At 42.3% G+C, this 18,703-nt stretch overlaps 2 protein-coding genes across 2 annotated transcripts in view; one reads left to right on the forward strand and one right to left on the reverse strand.

Moving 5' to 3' along the window:
- The window catches only part of LOC135206829 (sphingomyelin phosphodiesterase-like), a 126,398-nt gene that overhangs the window by 10,752 nt on the left and 96,943 nt on the right, over window positions 1-18,703 (forward strand). The window lies entirely within an intron of this gene.
- LOC135206518 (uncharacterized) overlaps window positions 5,071-18,703 on the reverse strand; it is a 48,693-nt gene continuing 35,060 nt past the window's right edge. The window contains exon 5 of the mRNA XM_064237875.1: window positions 5,071-5,259. Within this exon, the coding sequence (XP_064093945.1) occupies window positions 5,071-5,259 (189 nt within the window). The remainder of the gene's footprint in view (window positions 5,260-18,703) is intronic.

Consider the following 18,703-nt stretch of genomic DNA (forward strand, 5'->3'; position numbering starts at 1 on the left):
TGTCTGCAACTATTTCTTTTAAGAGTACTGGGGACAGAACCAACCTTCTTTTATTATGGCGGTGCATTTCGTTCTATGTAATCTAATATTCTCAGAGCTTGAGGAACAAGGCATATCCTTCTTCAGAATATCACATAAATGATCAATTGATCTAATTGATGAATGACACGCAATATAAGCTGAAAGCTGTAATTCAAGTCGGGTAACTTTGTCTCCTGTGAAATAGTCCATAGTTTTCAAATTTTGTTTGGAAGATATTTTTGACATGTTTTGTTTATGCTTTACAGAATCACTATGTTTCTTCAAAATCAGCTTTGTGGGCCCTTAGTTCGCTTTTGCATAGCTTGCAGTAAGCTTTATTTGCATCACCTTTAACTTCTTCGATCCATTTTTCAAAAATGGGGTCTTTTAACCATGAATGTTGAAAACCCTTGTTATATTTTGCCCACTTCCCCATTTTGTTCGCACTCTTATCTATGTTATTGTCACCACTAGGCGTAACCATCGAAATCTCAACTGAAACTGATGATTTGACTCGGTGTTGACTTGCCGAACAGAGTTGCCGTTTGAGAATTTTTTCGATATCTTCATTACCCAAATAACCCTTTTTCGCCAATATATTGTGGAAAAAATCCATAAAATATAAATCTTCAAATACAAGATTTAAGGTTTTTAATAAAATTTCATGGTTAAAAATCCCACAAAATAGGAAAAAATTCTCCCATAAAGATGCTGAAAATTCCGCAACCGGCAACACTAGAAAACTTGCAAAACCGCACACAAAACGTTATCAAGATGAAGCTGTAGAATACTTGTACCATACGAGTTCGATATACGTGCTGATGAACAAACATTGAAGCATAAAGGTTGATATAATATGCTTATTATATCAATCTCTATACATAGTTAAAAATATATATAATCCTTGTAACAGACAAATAAAAATAAGCTTTTGCTTATTTGCAGTTAAACTAAATAAAAAATCTATATAAAATAAAAAGTAGCCCAAATGTAGCCCAATTAAAACCACTAGTAGCCCAAAAAGTAGCAAGTAGCAAGTTGTGAAATTTGGTCGCAAGAAGCTGTAAAAAGTAGCCCAATTTGCGATAAGTAGCCCAATCTGGCAACACTGCTCTAGAGAAAAGTTATAATTTTTAGTGGTGTATTCCACAGATAATTTTTAACCCTTTCAAGGTTACAATGATTTTATCCAATTCCCAAATGGTGAAATTCTAATGATAATAGAATTTGAAAAATATTTTGCAACTTCAATGTGTCATTTTGAATTTTGTTCTCCATTTTTTTAACACTTTACTGCAAGTGCTGGTATTTTACTGACAATCAAGATGCAATTTTAGAGTAGAGCATTTTTGCAGAGTACCAACACACACTGGAGTGAAAAGAAATAAAATGGTATATTGCTTGGCAAAGAACATGGCATCTTGCATGCTGTGGATTCCCTTGCCATTTAGTAAACACACCTTCAAAGCATTTAAAAGAATATACAGGAAGCTTGGCAAACTTTGTTGAGGCTCCACACTTCAAGCCAATATTCTTAATAACAGCTACTCCAGCCATTTTGCCCATTTAGCACTATTATCACCTAAGACAAAAGATTGTATTGTTATAAGTTACATCTTGATAATTAGTTAACAAAACTTAATCTGGGTGATTGACCCAAAAAACTAGAACTGGCTCAGATAATACCAGATTGTTTCTCTGTATGGATCATCCTAGCCACATTACATACTGGAACAAGAATTTCATTGGTACCTTGGCTCACAAACAGTCCTGTTCACAAGCAATTGGGTTGCAACCCTGATGTTAAAAAAAATTAAGTTTCTGGTTCGTGAACCGTGCTTCAAGCCACGAACACCAAATTACAATAGGCTAACCACTTTTCCTCCTCTCTATCTATCCCATTTTCTAGTTAGGCTAACCCCTTTTCCTCCATAAATGTATCTTTAGTACTTTGAGTACCGTAAATGCATACAGCTATAAACAGCTGATTTGCTATGGTCAACCCAGTCCAACAACAACAGCGATTTGCTTGCATTTCAACCATCGTACGATAGTATAAAATTACCGTAGTTATGGTACAAATGACATCAAGTAGGACAGATATATTTTTAATAATTAATACGTATACATATCCTTATTTGCTATGGAGAAAAGTGGCAAATGCATATACTGCTAAATTTAAGCTGCAAGTTGTAGCTGAAGCTGAGGAAAGAATGTTCTTCTATTAACGACTATTATCGTGCCATTGGCAACAATGGATGAAACTTCCCGCAAACTTCGGTATAGTACCATCAAGCTCGACCATAAACAAAATTTGAGAAGCATGTTTTAATCAAAACCATTTGGCATGAAAGAACACATTTTACCGTTTTCATCCGATAAAAGATAAATATGTAAAGCTCGTAGTATCCTGATGAAATCATGTGAAAATATCGAACACAATGTTGATTTTTTTATGCAATAACCATGAACTCATCGCCATCTACTAACAAATAAAATAACTAAATTTCATTCACGACGACACGTACCAAAGTGATATTTAAACTTGAAAACACTTCAAGTAACGTAAAGTAACCTTGTCCCATATCAATGAGGATCTAGAAATTCATTTATGCTAACTAGAAGCAAGAAAAATCGCTTGAACTTATTTTGCAATTGCCCTCAGGTGATTTCCAAAACAAAACACCGATTGCTGTTTGTACTTTAATACAATAGTAATATGGACACACATACAATATTACTGGATGCTGTGAAGTAAAGCATAACCTTGTTTTTGTTTGTTTATAGGGTGGTGTTTTACGTGACTTCCGAACCACGTCGAGAGAACTTCAATCACCAGAAATACACATCTCCAAGACCTCAGTGGAATGCTCGAGAATTGAACTCGCAGCCACCAAGGTGGCAGGTCAAGACCATACCGATCATGCCACTGAGGCACTTAGCATAACTTTGTGCCAGAAAACCATAAAAAATTGCTAAGAAAATAAAGTGTTTCTTAGGTTTGAATGAATTATTTGTTTTTACATTATTTTAAAATTGGGAAAGGTTATGAATTTTTTGAGTCACTAACAGTGTCCTCAAACTAATTAAGTTCATGAACCAAGGTACCACTGTAATTCAAAAGACCTCTATGGATGCTGAGCTTCACTGTTGGGTCATACTGGTTCAGTTGTAAAGCTCAGACTTAGGTGTGTGATACTTGTACACGGAGGAGCTATCTTTAATATTTAACCAAGTAAATTTTCCAAGAACCAGTATGTATCTAATCATTAAAGAGGTTAGTAACATTTGCATCCAATTTGTGACCAGATTTCTAATGGCAAACTGGAAACACAAGCTTTACTCAACATTATTGTTTTACATAGCTTGCTTAATACAATGCATCATATATCTAGAGATGGGACCAAAGCTATAGTGGGGGGGGGGGGGGGCGGGGGGGGGGGGGGGGGGGTGGCTATTTGTCGTTTTGGATTCACAGATTTTTTTGGTTTTTTATGAGGAACATATATCGACATTATTTGCAGAATTTTTCATAGAGAAATATTCAATAATTACAGTTTTTTTCATATTTTCGTGAATTAAATACATTTTTTCATGATAAAACTATTAAAATGAGTTAGGTAGCAAAAGCATTTTCAGAGGGAATTTTGGTGAACTATCAAAACAGGCATTTTTATTGGAGTGTAAAGTCTTCAAGGATTTTAGCTATTCATGGGGGTTGTGGTCCTACCCTTTGCGAATCCCAAGGGTCAACTGTACGTCTAAAACAAAAAATAATGAGAATAGCATATCATATGCACAATGGGAAGAGATAGCACTAGATGGAGAAAGGCGAGTCTCAAATATTTATGAATAATGATGATAACCACATTTACTCATGAGTCAGAATTTAGTGAAAGACTAAAAATGGCAATGCAAACAATGGGCAATCTGGTAAAGATTTGGAAATCAAATTTGCTGAAATAGCACACATACTAATTTAAATATAACATATACAGAATCTACTGTACTCTGTTTTTTCCACTGTTTACCCGCCTGTGGTGTTTGCCTATGGTAACACTGCATCCCGGGCTTTAGATAGTTACATGCTATGTGTAAGTTTTGGGTAAATAAAAAGATATCTGGGTGTACATCTGCAACAGAAAAGTGTTTTAATAATTTATTGTATGCAAATTACACTGTTGAATATTCGAAATGGATATTGTTACTATTGAATGTAAGCTGAATGTAACTATCTAAAGCCCGGGACACAGTGTTACCATACACAACACCACAGGCGGGTGGACAGATGGAAAAAAAAACCGAGTATGGTCATTAGTTACAAAATACATAATGGTAATAACCAAAATGTACTCTTTACTTCTTGAATTCTTCACACTTTTTGAATACGCCTGTCATCCCAATAATCTTGGATCTAAATACAAGAATATGAAGTAACTCTTGAGGTTGATACCAGGATATGAACCATGTCCAGAGTATCAGATTATTTATTGTTAATAGGGCTTAGTTTTTCCAGACCGCCGAGTCTCAAGTAGACTCTTCTCGGGCTGTTCTCAGGGATTAATCCTGAGGAGAAGGAAAAGGGAAAAAATAATAAATAAATAAAAAAAATTAAAATAATCTTTAAAAATTTATACTTTATTAGAGAAACCTGTCTTATTTAAAACAGAGTATCAGAATGAGGTCACATTGCCACAATCAGACTTTGATTTATTTACCTTCCAAACTAAATGCAGTTCAGAACAATTCCTTCCTTCCTATAGGAGAAAATAGTGTACAGCATGGTGGCGTTGGTTAACGGGGTTCTGGTTTTATGGGGCTTGGCTAACAATGCCGTTAACCAGATTTTTGGCGTTGGTAAGTGATTTATCAGCACCAGTAAGTGATTAATGGTGCCAACAAGCAATTTATTGGCGCTTGCGTCGTAAACTGCATATATTACCATAATTACTGGCAATTTTCAGTTAGCAACGCTTGGCTGGAAACAGATCCGCAAAGCTTGCGTTTAAGAACATTAGGCTTACTACACTAACTCCATCTTTTAAAAGCTTATGTTCCTTTTATTGACTGACAACTTATATTATGGGTTTCTTTCGTGTTTTTTATAACATCAACTTTTAAATTTATAAAGAAATAAAAATCGCTAATACCATTTGGAACCTCGTCATATAACTTCAGGTTAAGCTTTTGTGCATTCAAAACAGCTGTGTCTTTCTCTCTGGTGTGAACAAGGAGCATCTGTGAAGAAAATGAAATTTAAATATTATCTTGCTGTACACTGAAAATATCACTATTTTTGGAAATAAATTGTATTTTCCCTTACTATACAAACCTGAGGTCCTTTACATAAGGAATTACTATTCAGCGCCAGCTGGACCGGTCGTAAGATTTACTAACAAGGTAGTTCGGCAGTAACTGCTTGTCCGATGGTCAGGAGTCACTTTGCTTTAGGCCCAGGAACAGTGAGGGGTGGCATGAGGTGGGTCTATATGTAAAGGACCTCAGGTTTGTATATTTAGGAAAAATGCAATTTACTTTCAAAAATTGTGATTTGTTCCGACACGTTATACAAACCCTCGGTCCTTTACATAAGGAAGACTCACTTATTGGTGGGTGGAATCTTGGTGGGTGGAACCTGAGTCTTGTGAACAGACTGTGTTTCGCCCAACCTGGGTTCCCTCCCTGGTTGTAAGAGCAGAGGGAGGGAACCTAGCCTCTGTCCAACTGATCGGAGTGTGCGCTGCAAGATCAGTGGTCAGACCTCTGGACCAATTCATACGAGGGAGGCAAGTGTACCTCTTATGAAGGCAAGCAAGAACTAGGTCCTGAGTAAGAAGCCAAATAAGTATTGGATTTGTTTCTTACTGGTGTCTGCTTCCTCCCTTGCTAGGAAGGGACAGACAAACGCTTATATCCTAAGGAAAAAGATAGAATGGAGCTCGGTTATGTAGCTTACCTGCATCGTCATCCTGTCCAGCATTGTGACGACCACTACCCTCTGCCCGCAGAGAGAGGGAAGGGAACAAAAGAGGCGGAAGAGGAGCCAGTTACTCTCTCATTCACTCTCTATTCATGCGGTATCACAAGGACAAGATGCTAACTTGTCCTGTAGAGGAGTTGGGTAAGCTACATAATTTGTTGAGCAGCCACCACGGGTCGCAAGGAAAGGTGTCCAAGGACCTGTGGGCAATATCACCAAAGGTAGAAGGAGGTGAAGGTGGTCTGGTTGGACCACACCCCTGCCTTCAGCATCTGTGCAACGGACAAGTTCTTGCGGAATGTATGGGTTGGACCAATGCCCTCTTTGACTTCATGGGCTCTCGGATGAAAGGTACTGGTGTTGGCACTCCTGCCTGAGTCTTATCTTTCCTGATTACCTCACAAAGTCAGAAAGAAACAGTGTTCTTGGAACAATTTCTTCGTGGTTCACCCCAGTGCTAGCGAGGAGGCGTCGACACTCAGGCTTGAGGTGTCGAGTTCTTCACGTACCACCATAGCACCCTCACAGGACAAGCAGCATCTCTTCCGCATCATATCGGTGAAGTCTTCTAGGGAGGGGATCCTGAAGGACTCGAACCTGGTGTCAGGGACCGAAGAGTTCCGAGTCTTCGCTACGAAATCCGGGACAAAATCGAGCATAACCGATCCCCATCCCCTCGAGTGTTTAACATCGAAGGAAGACCGTGATGTTCGCCTACTCTCTTCGCCGATGCCAGGGTCAGCAGAAAGACTGTCTTGAGGGCCAGATCCCTGTCTGGAACGAACTCCCGGTAGAGGCTCGTAGGGTATACGAGTCGAAACTCTTTTAAGACAAGTCACATCCCACCCCTGAGGCCTGAGTTCCCTGTGTGGCAAGACCTCTTGAAGCTCCTCATTAGGAGAGATATTTCCATGGAGGGGGGAAAAATATTCAAATCCTTCGGCAGTTTAAGGGACTAGGGCCAGGGCAGTGCTGTATCCTTGCACCTGCGGATAACAGAGAGTAACTTCTTCTTCCAGGCGAAGAAAGATGAGGAGATCCGCTACCTGCTGAAGCGTGGTTGAGCATAGGGAGACCCCAGTCTATGACACCAACCACAGAAGACGGACCACTTTCCCTGGTATACTGCTGCAGAGGACTGTCTGAGGCATCCAGCCATCTCTGTTGCTGCTCGGTGAGAAGACCTCTCACTCGCAGAGATGGTGGATAACTGCCAGCATGAAGACACAGGGATGAACTGCCTGGTGGTACAGTTCTACATGCGGTTGACACAGTAGGTTGTGTCATGGGGGAATCTCTCGCAGTGCCTCCGAGAGAGAAGCCAGCAGGTCCGGAAACCAAATGGCCCGAGTGCCACCAGAATCATCCTAAGATTACTGGTGACGCACCCTGCTGATCACCTTGTGAATCGGGCAGAACGGGGTTGGCAACGGATGTTGGAATGCATCCTCTGCAGCTGTCCATGGGGACGGCACAACCGAGGAGAAAAACCTGAGTTTTCTGTTGTGCCGGGTGGTGAACAGATCCACTACTGGACACACAGGTCAAAGAGCCTTTCCGCCTCGTCTGGGTGAAAAGACTATCGGTCCCGATCACCTGATTCTGGCGGCTGAGATTCTCTGCCACTACATTCTTCTTGCCTGAAATGTGTCTGGCTGACAGCTCTACCGAGTGAGCTACTGCCCATTCGCACACCTGCATCGTCAACTGGTGCTACAGGAGGGACACTAGGCCTCACTGAGTGATGACGTTTGCCACTACCGTGGTGTTGTTGCTCATCAATACCACTGAGTGTCCCATCAGTCATTCCCGGAACTCTTGGAGTAACGAGCAACTCTTCCAGGTGTGTGCCTATTAACCCTTAAAATGCCTAAGGGGTATAAAAAAAATTGTCTCCCATATGCCTAGGGGGCCTCGGAGTGAGCGCCAAAGCGGAAAAAATATTTTAAAAAAAAAGTCACAGCGCGCTTAGTTTTCAAGATTAAGAGTTCATTTTTGGCTCCTTTTTTTGTCATTGCCTGAAGTTTAGTATGCAACCATCAAAAATGAAAAAAAACATAATGATCATATATAAATAATGCGATATATGATAGCGTGAAAACAAAATTTCATATATAATTGTATTCAAATCGCGCTTTGAGCAAAACGGTTAAAGCTAAAGAGTAATTTTTTTCGTTGTATTGTACACTAAATTGCGATCATTTTGGTATATAACACATTGTAAAACGATCAAAGCAACAGAAAATATTATCACAAAATGATGCATGAATTTGTAACGCGCAGATGTAACAAAATGTTTCTATAAAAAAATTCACATAAATCGAAAAATATTTCTCTAGAGACTTCCAATTTGTTTCAAAATGAAGATAAATGATTGAATATTACTATACTGTAAGAGTTTTAGCTTAAAATTGCAGTTTTTGACCATTTCGGACGAGTTAAAGTTGACCGAATGTTGAATTTTTTATATATATATTTTTTTATATGCAAATATTTCAAAAATGAGAAAAGCTACAACCTTCAATTATTTTATTTTGTATTCTACATGAAATTGCGTACATTTTCATATATAATACTCTATGAAACGCCTAATATGATACGGAGCAAATATTTTTTTTTTTTTTAAGTTCACCATAAATCTAAATATTGTGCTAGAGACTTCGAATTTGTTTCAAAATGAAGATAAATGACTGAATATTACTAGACTAAGAGTTTTAGCTTACAGTTGCATTTTTCGACCAATTCGGTAGAGTCAAATTTGACCGAACATGTTTTTTTTTCTATTTATCGTCATTTATATGCAAATATTTCGAAAATGAGAAAAGCTACAACTTCAATTATTTTTAGATGTATTCTACATGAAATTGCGCACATTTTCATATATAAAACTTTGTGTAACGGCTAATTTCAAATGGTGCAAACATTACGACAATCGCACATGATTTTTTCGGAAGTTACCGCACGGACGTAAGGAAATTTTTTTTTTTTTTTTCATAAAAATTCACCATAAATAAATCGAAATATTGTGCTAAGAGACTTTCCATTTGTTGCAAAATGAAGGTAAATGATTAAAATATTACTAGAATATAAGAGTTTTAGCTTACAATTGCATTTTTCGACCATTTCGGTAGAGTCAAAGTTGACCGAAGGTTGAAATTTGGGCACTTATCGTTATTTACATGAAATTATTTCAAAAGTAATAAATACTACAACCAGTTGTTGTTTTTAAGTTGTATTGTGCATGAAATTGTGCACATTTATATATATAAAACTTTATGTAATGGCCAATTTAAAATGGTGCAAACATTACGACAATTGCACGTATGATTTTTTCGGAAGTTACCGCGTGGACGTAAGGAAAAAGTATTTTTCATAAATTCACCATAAATCGAAATATTGTGCTAGAGACTTCCAATTTGTTGCAAATGAAGGTAAATGATTGAATATTACTAAAATATAAGAGTTTTAACTTACAATTGCGTTTTTCGACCATTTCGGTAGAGTCAAAGTTGACAGAAGGTTGAAATTTTGGCACTTATCGTTATTTATATGAAAATATTTCAAAACTGATAAAAGCTACAATCATGAGTATATTTGTTGTATTCTACATAAAAATGCGCACTTTTCATCATATATAATACTCCATTTAACGGCTAATTTAAAATGGTGCAAAAATTATGTCAAAGTGACGAAATAATTTCCAGGATGTGTCACGGATATTTTTTCTTTTTAGTGCGGCAAGAAAGAAATAAACGTTTGCGCGCCTGCGTAACTGAGTGTAAACAAAACAACAACCTTGATCCGTGAAACTCCCAGCATCCGCCCCCAAGGTGCGTGATTCAAAAGTTTTCTGCTGGTTAGGCCTAAAAGTATTTTTCAGCGCATTTTTAAAAAAACTTTTCTATGTCGACGTAAATTACGTCCGGTCGGCACCCAAAAGACAATTTATTTAGACGTAAAATACGTCCAATAGGCGTTTAAGGGTTAAGAGGTTCCTGTCGTCTAGGCACCAGGCCAGGTCCTCCCTCACTTCCTCCGTGAGAGGAACAAGGAAGGATGAGGATCCCGTGCCTGTCAACAGCACTCATTTAGTCTCACTGAAGAGACCGCAGAAGAAGACGCCCGTGAAGGACTATCTTCTTTAGTGACGACAGGCGACCGATCACAACCTGCTACTGCTGCGCTGACTGTTCCTGTCTTGACAGGAACCGTCCGGCTGCCTCCCTGAACCTGAAGATTCTAAGTCTGTGGGGAAGACTCATGCTGCTACAGATCCATCAGCATGCCCAGGTACTTTATCCTCTGCTTGGGTTCGAGATCTGACTTTTTCGACATTTACCACGATCCCCAGATTGCGGCATAAGTCGAGGCGTCGATCTCTGTCCTGTAGCAACTGCGAGCAGGAGCTCACAGGACCAGCCAATCGTTGAGATACCTCTTCAGAGATATCCCGACCGAATGGGCCCAAGCCTACACAAGAGTGAATACTCGCGTGAACACCTGCGGGCGGTTGAGAGACCAAAAACAAAGTGCCTTGAATTGGTACATGTCCCATCGAGGATATAAAGCGGAGGTACTTCCTGGAGGACTGGTGGATGGGCATTTGAAATACAAACCCTTCAGTTCCACCGAAAGCAGGAAATAGTTCTCCCTGATGGAATCAAGCACTGAGCGTCCTGTTTCCATTGTGAACCGAGTCTGGCGAACTAAACAGTTCAAGGGAGAGAGATCTATCCGGTTTCCAGCTCCCCGTAGACTTCTCCACCACGAAAAGTCGGCTGTATAAACCTGGGGACTGATCTTGTGCGATCTCCACAGCTTCTGGCTCAGCATGGTCTTACTTCTTGTGTCAGAACCGGGGACATATGTCTGAAAGTGGACCGGGTGTTCCGGCAGCAGGTGATGGGGAATGCCGTCCTTAGCATTTCCCTCTCTTCCCCTTCCGCTTAACTCCACTCCCGCGAGGGAAGGAGGCTTGAGAGGAGGGCAGATGCTCACTTCTCGAAGTGAAAGAGGAAGGCTGGGTCTTACCTCGCGCTACCCTCGACGGTGCTGACGTCTTAGGAGCGGAGAAAGCGCTAGCCAACTCCGAGGCTTGGCTGCAGTTGAACGAGTGTGTCCAAAAGTCTTCGTAACTGCCTGGTGTACTAGGCGGCCACTGGTCTCAGCTCTCCATTTTTCCACTGCAGTGTCCACCATCTCTCTGGGGTAGATCCCATGTCACCTCTCGACCGGCCGCTCTGGTTACTAGAGTCAGGACTGGGTCCCGTCTCCTCCGAACCAGTTTGGCCCACAGGTTGACTGTCTGGCCCTACCTCCAGACTGGCGGTCTCTTGAACACCATAGTCTTCCTCTGGAACAATAGGTCCCAAGGAGGCTGTGACTCTGGATACTGTGAGAGACCACAGATCCAGCCAGGAGACGGCCTGGAAAACTGCCATGGCAGTGGATTCCAGGGCCGATGCCTCTTGCTGTGAGAATCAGAGGTTCTCAAACAGCAGGTGAAGAAGAGGCACTCCCGGAGTTAGACAAGCTATCTCCGGATCAACCTGCTTGGTCAGCAACGGGTCTACCGAAGGCATGTAGAAGCGCCGCTGATGAGGCAGAGGAAGGGGAAGCAGCATGTCCGACCTGCTGGACCTGAGTGAGTCCTCCTGTCAGGAGACGAGGACTTTCACCTGGTCCAACACACCGTCGGCCAAGGAAGACCGGGCTAGTCCCACCGTCGCTCTGGGTTCTTCTCAGGACCCCAGAACGACTCCAACCTCGATGGAGTGTCAGAGGAAGCAACCACCGGTCCTTCCCTTAGGTCGTTGTGCTGACGAATAAGCGCAATGACCTCCGCAAAAGACCTCTGTATCTCGGGGGTGATCGCGTCCTGAGGCAATGGACCATCAGATCCATCCAGGCCGATCACCTCTCGAGACACTCTTCCTTCAGGAGGAAGTAGCTCGCCAGACCCCTCGTGGTCTCCTCCAACCACTTGCGCGTATGATCTGCTAGGTCCAAGGACTGAGCCAGGATTGTAGGCTCTCGTGGCGGTCACTCCTGTTCGCCTCGCTCCTCCCAGTAGCCTGAGGAGGTTGAAGGAACAGATGAGGGAGACCTGATGCTCCTGTCCTGCCTACCAGCAGAGCCGGTGGGCTGGGAGGACTGCAGGCGAGATCGAGCTGCAGGTCTGGACCAGTGTCTCCGTGCGGAGAAGCGCTGGACCGAGGACAGTAGCGTCAGTTTCGTGCATCAGGAGAGCCACTACCAGTTGTGCAAGCCATCCAGTCCCGGTGGGAGCAATGGTCTGGTGACTGGTAGTGTCCACTGACGTAGTGAGAGCGAGCACTATCCTCTCAATGCCAAGGCTGGACCTGGTGACCGGGGGGACCTCTTCCCAGCCTCGACACGTGGAAGGTCTGGTGGGACTGTCACAACCCTGGGAACCAGGGGATCGCTGCGAGTAATCGCCGGTCTGGCGAGAGTCACCTGAGCGACTCCTACCAACCTTCCGCTCCGTGCCTGGATCCTGATGGTGAGCATGCTCAGTCATGTGGTTCAAGGCTGCACAGTCACTTGGTGACAGTTCCCGGTCCGGAGGTGGAACCTCTGGAGCCGGGAGCAGAGGTACCTCCATGCTCCCTATTCCCAAAGGAACGGGGAGCGGGACAGACCCTTATAGGTCTCTGAGCGAGACTTCTTATGGGGGGGCAAGGCCACTTTCTTCTTCCTCAGCTGGGGGGCCTTGGAAGTCGAAGGGGAAGAGGTGGCAGAAGACGACGAAGATGACGACGACACCTTCCTCTTCTTCCTGGACTACTACTTTGCCAGCTTCCTCAGGACAGCAGAACAGGTCCCCCATCCAGATGGAGCTGCGGCAGTTGAGATGGCAAACAGGGCCAAACTCCACAGCACTTCCGCGGCAGGTACGGAGGCAACAGGTATGGCGACAGCTACAGGAGGATGATCCAAAGGGAAGATCTTTGGGCACTCGTAGCCATCCTTCCGCTCTGTGCCTGGATCCTAATGGTGAGCGTGCTCAATCGTCTGGTTCCTGGCTGCACGGTCACTGGTAGGCGACTGTACACTCGGTGACCGAGCGGCCAAGACGGTTCCCGGTCCGGAGGTGGAACCTCTGGAGCCGGGAGCAGGGGTACCAGCAGTAGCTGATACCTCCTCAGTCCCCGTCGTCTTCTTCCCTGAGGAAGGAGAGGCGGGCCCCATTCCCAAAGGAATGGGAGGACCCAGCGGAAGACCACCTGTCCCGCCGAAGCGAGACAGATGAGTGTAAACCCAGATGCTGTGGTGAAAACAGCCCCTGAATACTCGGGAGTGCCTGTAAGACTCAGAGATCGCCACACCTGTTGAAGAAGCTCCACCCGCGGAAGGGCAGACACACCTAAGGAGCAACATGTCGGGTTCATTGGGGGCGGGGGGGGTTTTCCTGTTCGCTCAGAGGGGGAATGATCCCACCCCGAGCGGACCGAAGCCCCAGGAGTACAACTCCAGGTGGGGTGTCGCCCTCCTTCCTCTGCACTCGACAAATCAAGCGAAGACGTGGAGAGGACACATCCCCCAAGGGGAGAGCCATACGCAGGAGCTGACGAGGAGGGAGAAACAAAGATAACGTGTCACCAGAGGTGTCAAGGGAGACCTTTCCGACGACACCTTGGCGGCTCTACATGGCTTCTTTCTCTTTCGTACAACTCCCACTGCTTCTCTGACCAAGGGACACAAAATCACAAGTTAATGCCCGAGAGCCTTCACGCCCTCAGCATCTAGTACATAAAGGACGAGGTCCATGGCATCGCTGGACCTGAAGGCCCCACACTTACGGCCTCCCACTCCAGGCACATTCTCCGGTTGATGGTGGGGGGGGGGGCAAGGGGGCTTCTCCGATTCGTGGGACTGCATGTTACAATTAGCGATGCACTTCCACAAATAAACAAAAAATAATAATAAGAGTACTTACAATCACTTCCAGACTAAGTATTCTAAGAGAAACGGGTTGAAAAGTAATCCTAAGCTTTGATAATCTCACGACAGTGGCCGATAGAGAGGCGAGCACACGTCTTCACCCGATGGCAGTCGAAAGCAAAGTGATATGTTTACCTCCCAACCATCGGACAAGCGATTACTGCCGAATTACCTTGTTAGTAAATATTACGACCGGTCCAGCTGGCGCTGAATAGTAATTCCTTATGTAAAGGACCAAGGGTTTGTATAACGTGTCGGAACAAACAGTTTTTAACTTCTTGTCCATCAATTTAAAATGAGAAAAAATTACAAATTTTAATTAATTTGTATTTATCATAGCTAAAAGTTAATAGCTTAGTTTAACCAGACCACTGAGCTGATAACAGCTCCTAGGGCTGGCCCGAAGGATTAGATTTTTTTTTATGTGGCTAGGAACCAATTGGTGACATACAACATGACCTACAGCTTATTGTGGGATCTGAACCACATATCAAGAAATTAATTTTTAATAACCTCTGACTCCATGTTGGCAGAGCAGTTTGATTTGATTTGATTATATAGATTTTGGGCATTATGTCAAGCACTGGGTTAATTAAGGCCATTCAGCGCTGAAATGGAAATTGACAGTAAAAGGTTTGAAAGGTGTGACGAGGAAAACCTCGCAGTTGCACTATGAAACAATTGTTAGGAGAGGGTGGACAGCAGGATTCAAATTTTCTTATAGTAAAAGGAGCATTGTATTGCTCATGTCTTGAGGTATTAAAATCAATGTTGACCTGTTCCATTATCTGTCTTTGAGCTGAATAGGGTCTATCATCATTCTTCTTCCCAACATTAGCAAAATGATTAGCAAACACATTTGCCACTAACTGTGGGTCTGCTACCTCACAACCATTCATCTTGATAACTGGAGGTTGACAAGGAGTGAACTTGCCTGCTATTTTTCTAACTCTTCCAAACTAGAGTCAGAGGAGTTTTCGAATTTAGTGAAGATATGAATATCGTCCAAGATTCTTTTCGTGCTTTTTTTATTTCCATGCGAAAATGAGCTCTCGCTTTTCGAAATTCAACATGATAATACTCACATTTTCGTCTGTGGTACCTGGTGAAGGCAGATCTCATAGTTCTACGAGTTTCCTGGCATTTACGAGTCCACCAGGGAACTGGTCAGCAGACAAATTTGCCCGAAGTCCTAGGTATAGGTTGAAGACCAGCTGAGAACATTATTGTATTCAAAAAGTCAAGAGTGTCATCTACACAGGGAAAGTCATCAGCTGAGTCATCTATTGAGCTGTGCTCCTGGAATGTTGACCAATCAGCTTTACCAATGTTCCATTTGGGTAGCCTTGAAGATGGAGGACTTGATGCTACACTCACCACTATTGGAAAATGGTCACTGGTAAATCTATCATTTATAGCTTTCCAATTAAAGTCAATAAGACAGTCATCACTACATATAGATAAATCAATTGCTGATAACGTGCCTGTTTGAACATGAAAATGTGTAGACTCCCCAGAGTTGAGGATCCCCACATTTTCATCTTCTATGATGGAACCTAAGCACCTTCCTCTTTGACTGGTGACGATGTCACCCCAAAGAGGGTTTCTGCTATTCATATCTCCCAAAATAACAAAAGGAAGTGGTAACTGTTGGATAAGAGATTTAAATTCACTGATGGGGAAGACTTTGTTAGGTGGTAGATAGAGAGAGCATACTGTATATTTTCTTTCCAAATGGATCTGCACACCTATCACTTGCAATGCTGATTGGATACTAATAGGATTTTGTGGGGTGCCATTTCGAACATATAAAACGACACCAGCATGGCTTCCAATATTTAAATTATAGGTGGAAAGATAGGGATGTATAACCTCCCGTGGGGGTGGGGCATCGGTTATGTATTAAATTACCATCATGGTTCTCCTGCAGAGCTATGGCAAACAGGAGACACGCCTACTGATATGAGCAGCCTTAATTCTTCCCATTTAGCTCTTCATCCCTGACAGTTCCACTGGAGAAAATGAATGAATTCTACTTTCCTTTAGAGGCTGTTACATTAGAGCCTCTTATAAGAGCTTTCAGCTTACAAATTTGCTTTTTTTTTCTGGAAGGAGACCGATTGTTTAGGGCTGCCTTCCTTTTTAGAGGGTTATCAGTCTCAGGAACAGCAGACAAAGCTGGTCTCTCCTGAGGAGGGGTGTGAGGATTGGACATTGGTGCATCCTCCAAAGCATTTACAGCTAGTACAGCCTCCAGAGGTGGGAGTGCCAGGTATACCTGACACAGCCTCCACAGAGGAAGGTGTACCAATCACTGGTTCTTCTTCCATAGAAAAAAGGGTGCCAGAAACCACTGGCACCACCTCCAAAGAGGCGGGAGTGCCAGAATCAACTGGCACCACCTCCGAAGAGGCAGGAGTACCAGAAATCACTGGCACGGCCTCTGAGGAGGCAGGAGCACCAGATAACACTGGTGCAGCCTCCGAAGAGGCAGGAGCACCAGATATCACTGGCACAGCCTCCAAAGAGGCGGGAGCACTAGAAATCACTGGTGCAGCCTCCGAGAGGCAGCGCACCATCACCTGAGGTGCAGCCTCCTATGAGGAAGGAGCACCAGCAACAATTGGCGCCACCTCCAAAGAGTCACGAGTATGGGTCGTCACCGGTTTCTTATTTAAATTATCCTTATTAACATTTATATTCCTCTTTCGGTTGGCAGAGACACTGGAAAAGGATATTCCTGGTCTAACATATTGATTCAATACTCTCTTTTGCCTCCCTAAATGTGATACGTTCTGTTACCCTTAAAGTTTGAATATCTTTTTCCATGGTGTACACATCACAATTAAGTGAAGATGATGGATGATTTTCTCCACAATTTATACATCTGGCATGCTTATTACATATGCCATGCTCTGGTTCACTGCATTTGACACAAGTGGCTGCTTGCCTTGCAGTTTCTGTCTGCAGGACCATAACATATCCGAATTCTTGGGATATATTGTTTAAGGGGACAGCCTCAGTTGGGAGGTCTGAAATACGACAATTTTGAGGTCAGTGGGCGAAATAGTTTTACTCATTTCTGGTAACATTGATGTGTGCCACAGCCAGACGTAAAATATTAGCGTTCTAGCTGACCTGCAAGTGGGTCAAAAAAGGGATTTTGACGTAGGAAAAATCTATTTCTGGGCGAGGAAGCCGTGTCGCCCAGTGAAATATGTCTCCTTTAGCACTATTTCTAGTAAAATATTGCTATAATACCATAGAACTGCTAAATTGGACATGTCAGAAACCTCTGACTCGCTCACCTATATAAAAGGTGTCTGTATAAAACTGGGGCGAGTGTTAAACACTACCACAGCAACCCCTCCAATTAGCCTTTTCCTCATCAAAAGACCCTAAATACTCCCCAATGAAAATATCACGAAAAATACGATGTTTTGAAATCCTTTCGTTCCGTTGCGTTTTACATAAATTTTCCATAGGTTATCATATTTGTTGTACGACATTTTTCCCATCCTATGCTTTCTGAAGCGGAGAGGCAGGAGGAGCAGCTGCACAAAACACATCAGTAACCCGCATACCTTTGATGTAACCACACTGTCACTTCTGAGCCGGAGTTGTCAAGTACTCTTTATATCTAAGTGCATTTTTTCTTATTTATTCACATATCATTGAAATCCTTGATAAATTCTTATATCAAAAGAATTGGAAGAATTTTCAAGTTATTCCAATTTCTATTTTTTAAGAATTTTTGAATTAAGTAATTAAATAAAAAAAAAACTTTATATATTTTTTTATGTTATTTCTTTTTTTTTAATCTTTCTCAATTCATTGGATAGAGCAACTCTTTGTGAGTATTAATTGCTTTGGTTATTAAAATTTAGTTAAAAACTAAGGAAGCCTTAGGGTTTTAAAGCAATGCATCTAAAAATCGGGGAAAAAATTAATATAAAAAAAAACGAATGGATAGAAATTTATGACACTTTTTTTAGTAACTTTCCATTTTTAAGGTGACTTATAAATGGGTAACAAAACATAATTGCTCCAGGCAATATTTTGATACCCTCCCCCCTCAAACTGAGGCGGTCCCCTTAATCTTGAAACGTAGCCAGGCTGCTTTTACTACAGTAGGTAATCAAGTAGAATTAAATGTAACAATTAAATTGGGAAGTGGTACCAAGACTCCATTTACCTTCTTCATTCGCTCAACTCTTATTACACCTTGATCTTTTAATTCCTCTACAAGTTTTTTTTCGGCGTACATCATCAGCTGGGGAGCATATATCATTCCCTTGGAGTGATTCCAAAAGCATGTAGTACTGCACATTGTACTTTGACTCCTCCAAGGTGTGATAATATTTTCAATTTTTCAGTTTCTTTGGCTGAGGTAGATTCCACCATCAGCTTTCCTCTACCTTCAAAAAAAATCTTAGGCTCTCGGCCACAATACTTCACAATATCTCGATATACAGCAAAAATATCATAAGTACCTTCTTCCAGATTAAAGTTATATACTTTTCATAAGATTTTTCAAATATTCCAGGTCCAATTTCAAACATGTCTCTGCTTAATTTCCCTTTACTCTGTACAGGAGCATAGGGTTTCAGTGTAATTACACTGGAAGGTTTTTTTTTATTTTTCCAGATGAAGGTTGTCAGGGGAGGTTCCAATAGTCATTAACTGTGCCGATACACTGCCATCAAAGGGCCCAGGGGTACTTGAATCTTTATTATT

Source organism: Macrobrachium nipponense, chromosome 31 (assembly GCF_015104395.2).
Source record: "Macrobrachium nipponense isolate FS-2020 chromosome 31, ASM1510439v2, whole genome shotgun sequence".
NCBI classification, from domain to species: Eukaryota; Metazoa; Arthropoda; class Malacostraca; order Decapoda; family Palaemonidae; genus Macrobrachium; species Macrobrachium nipponense.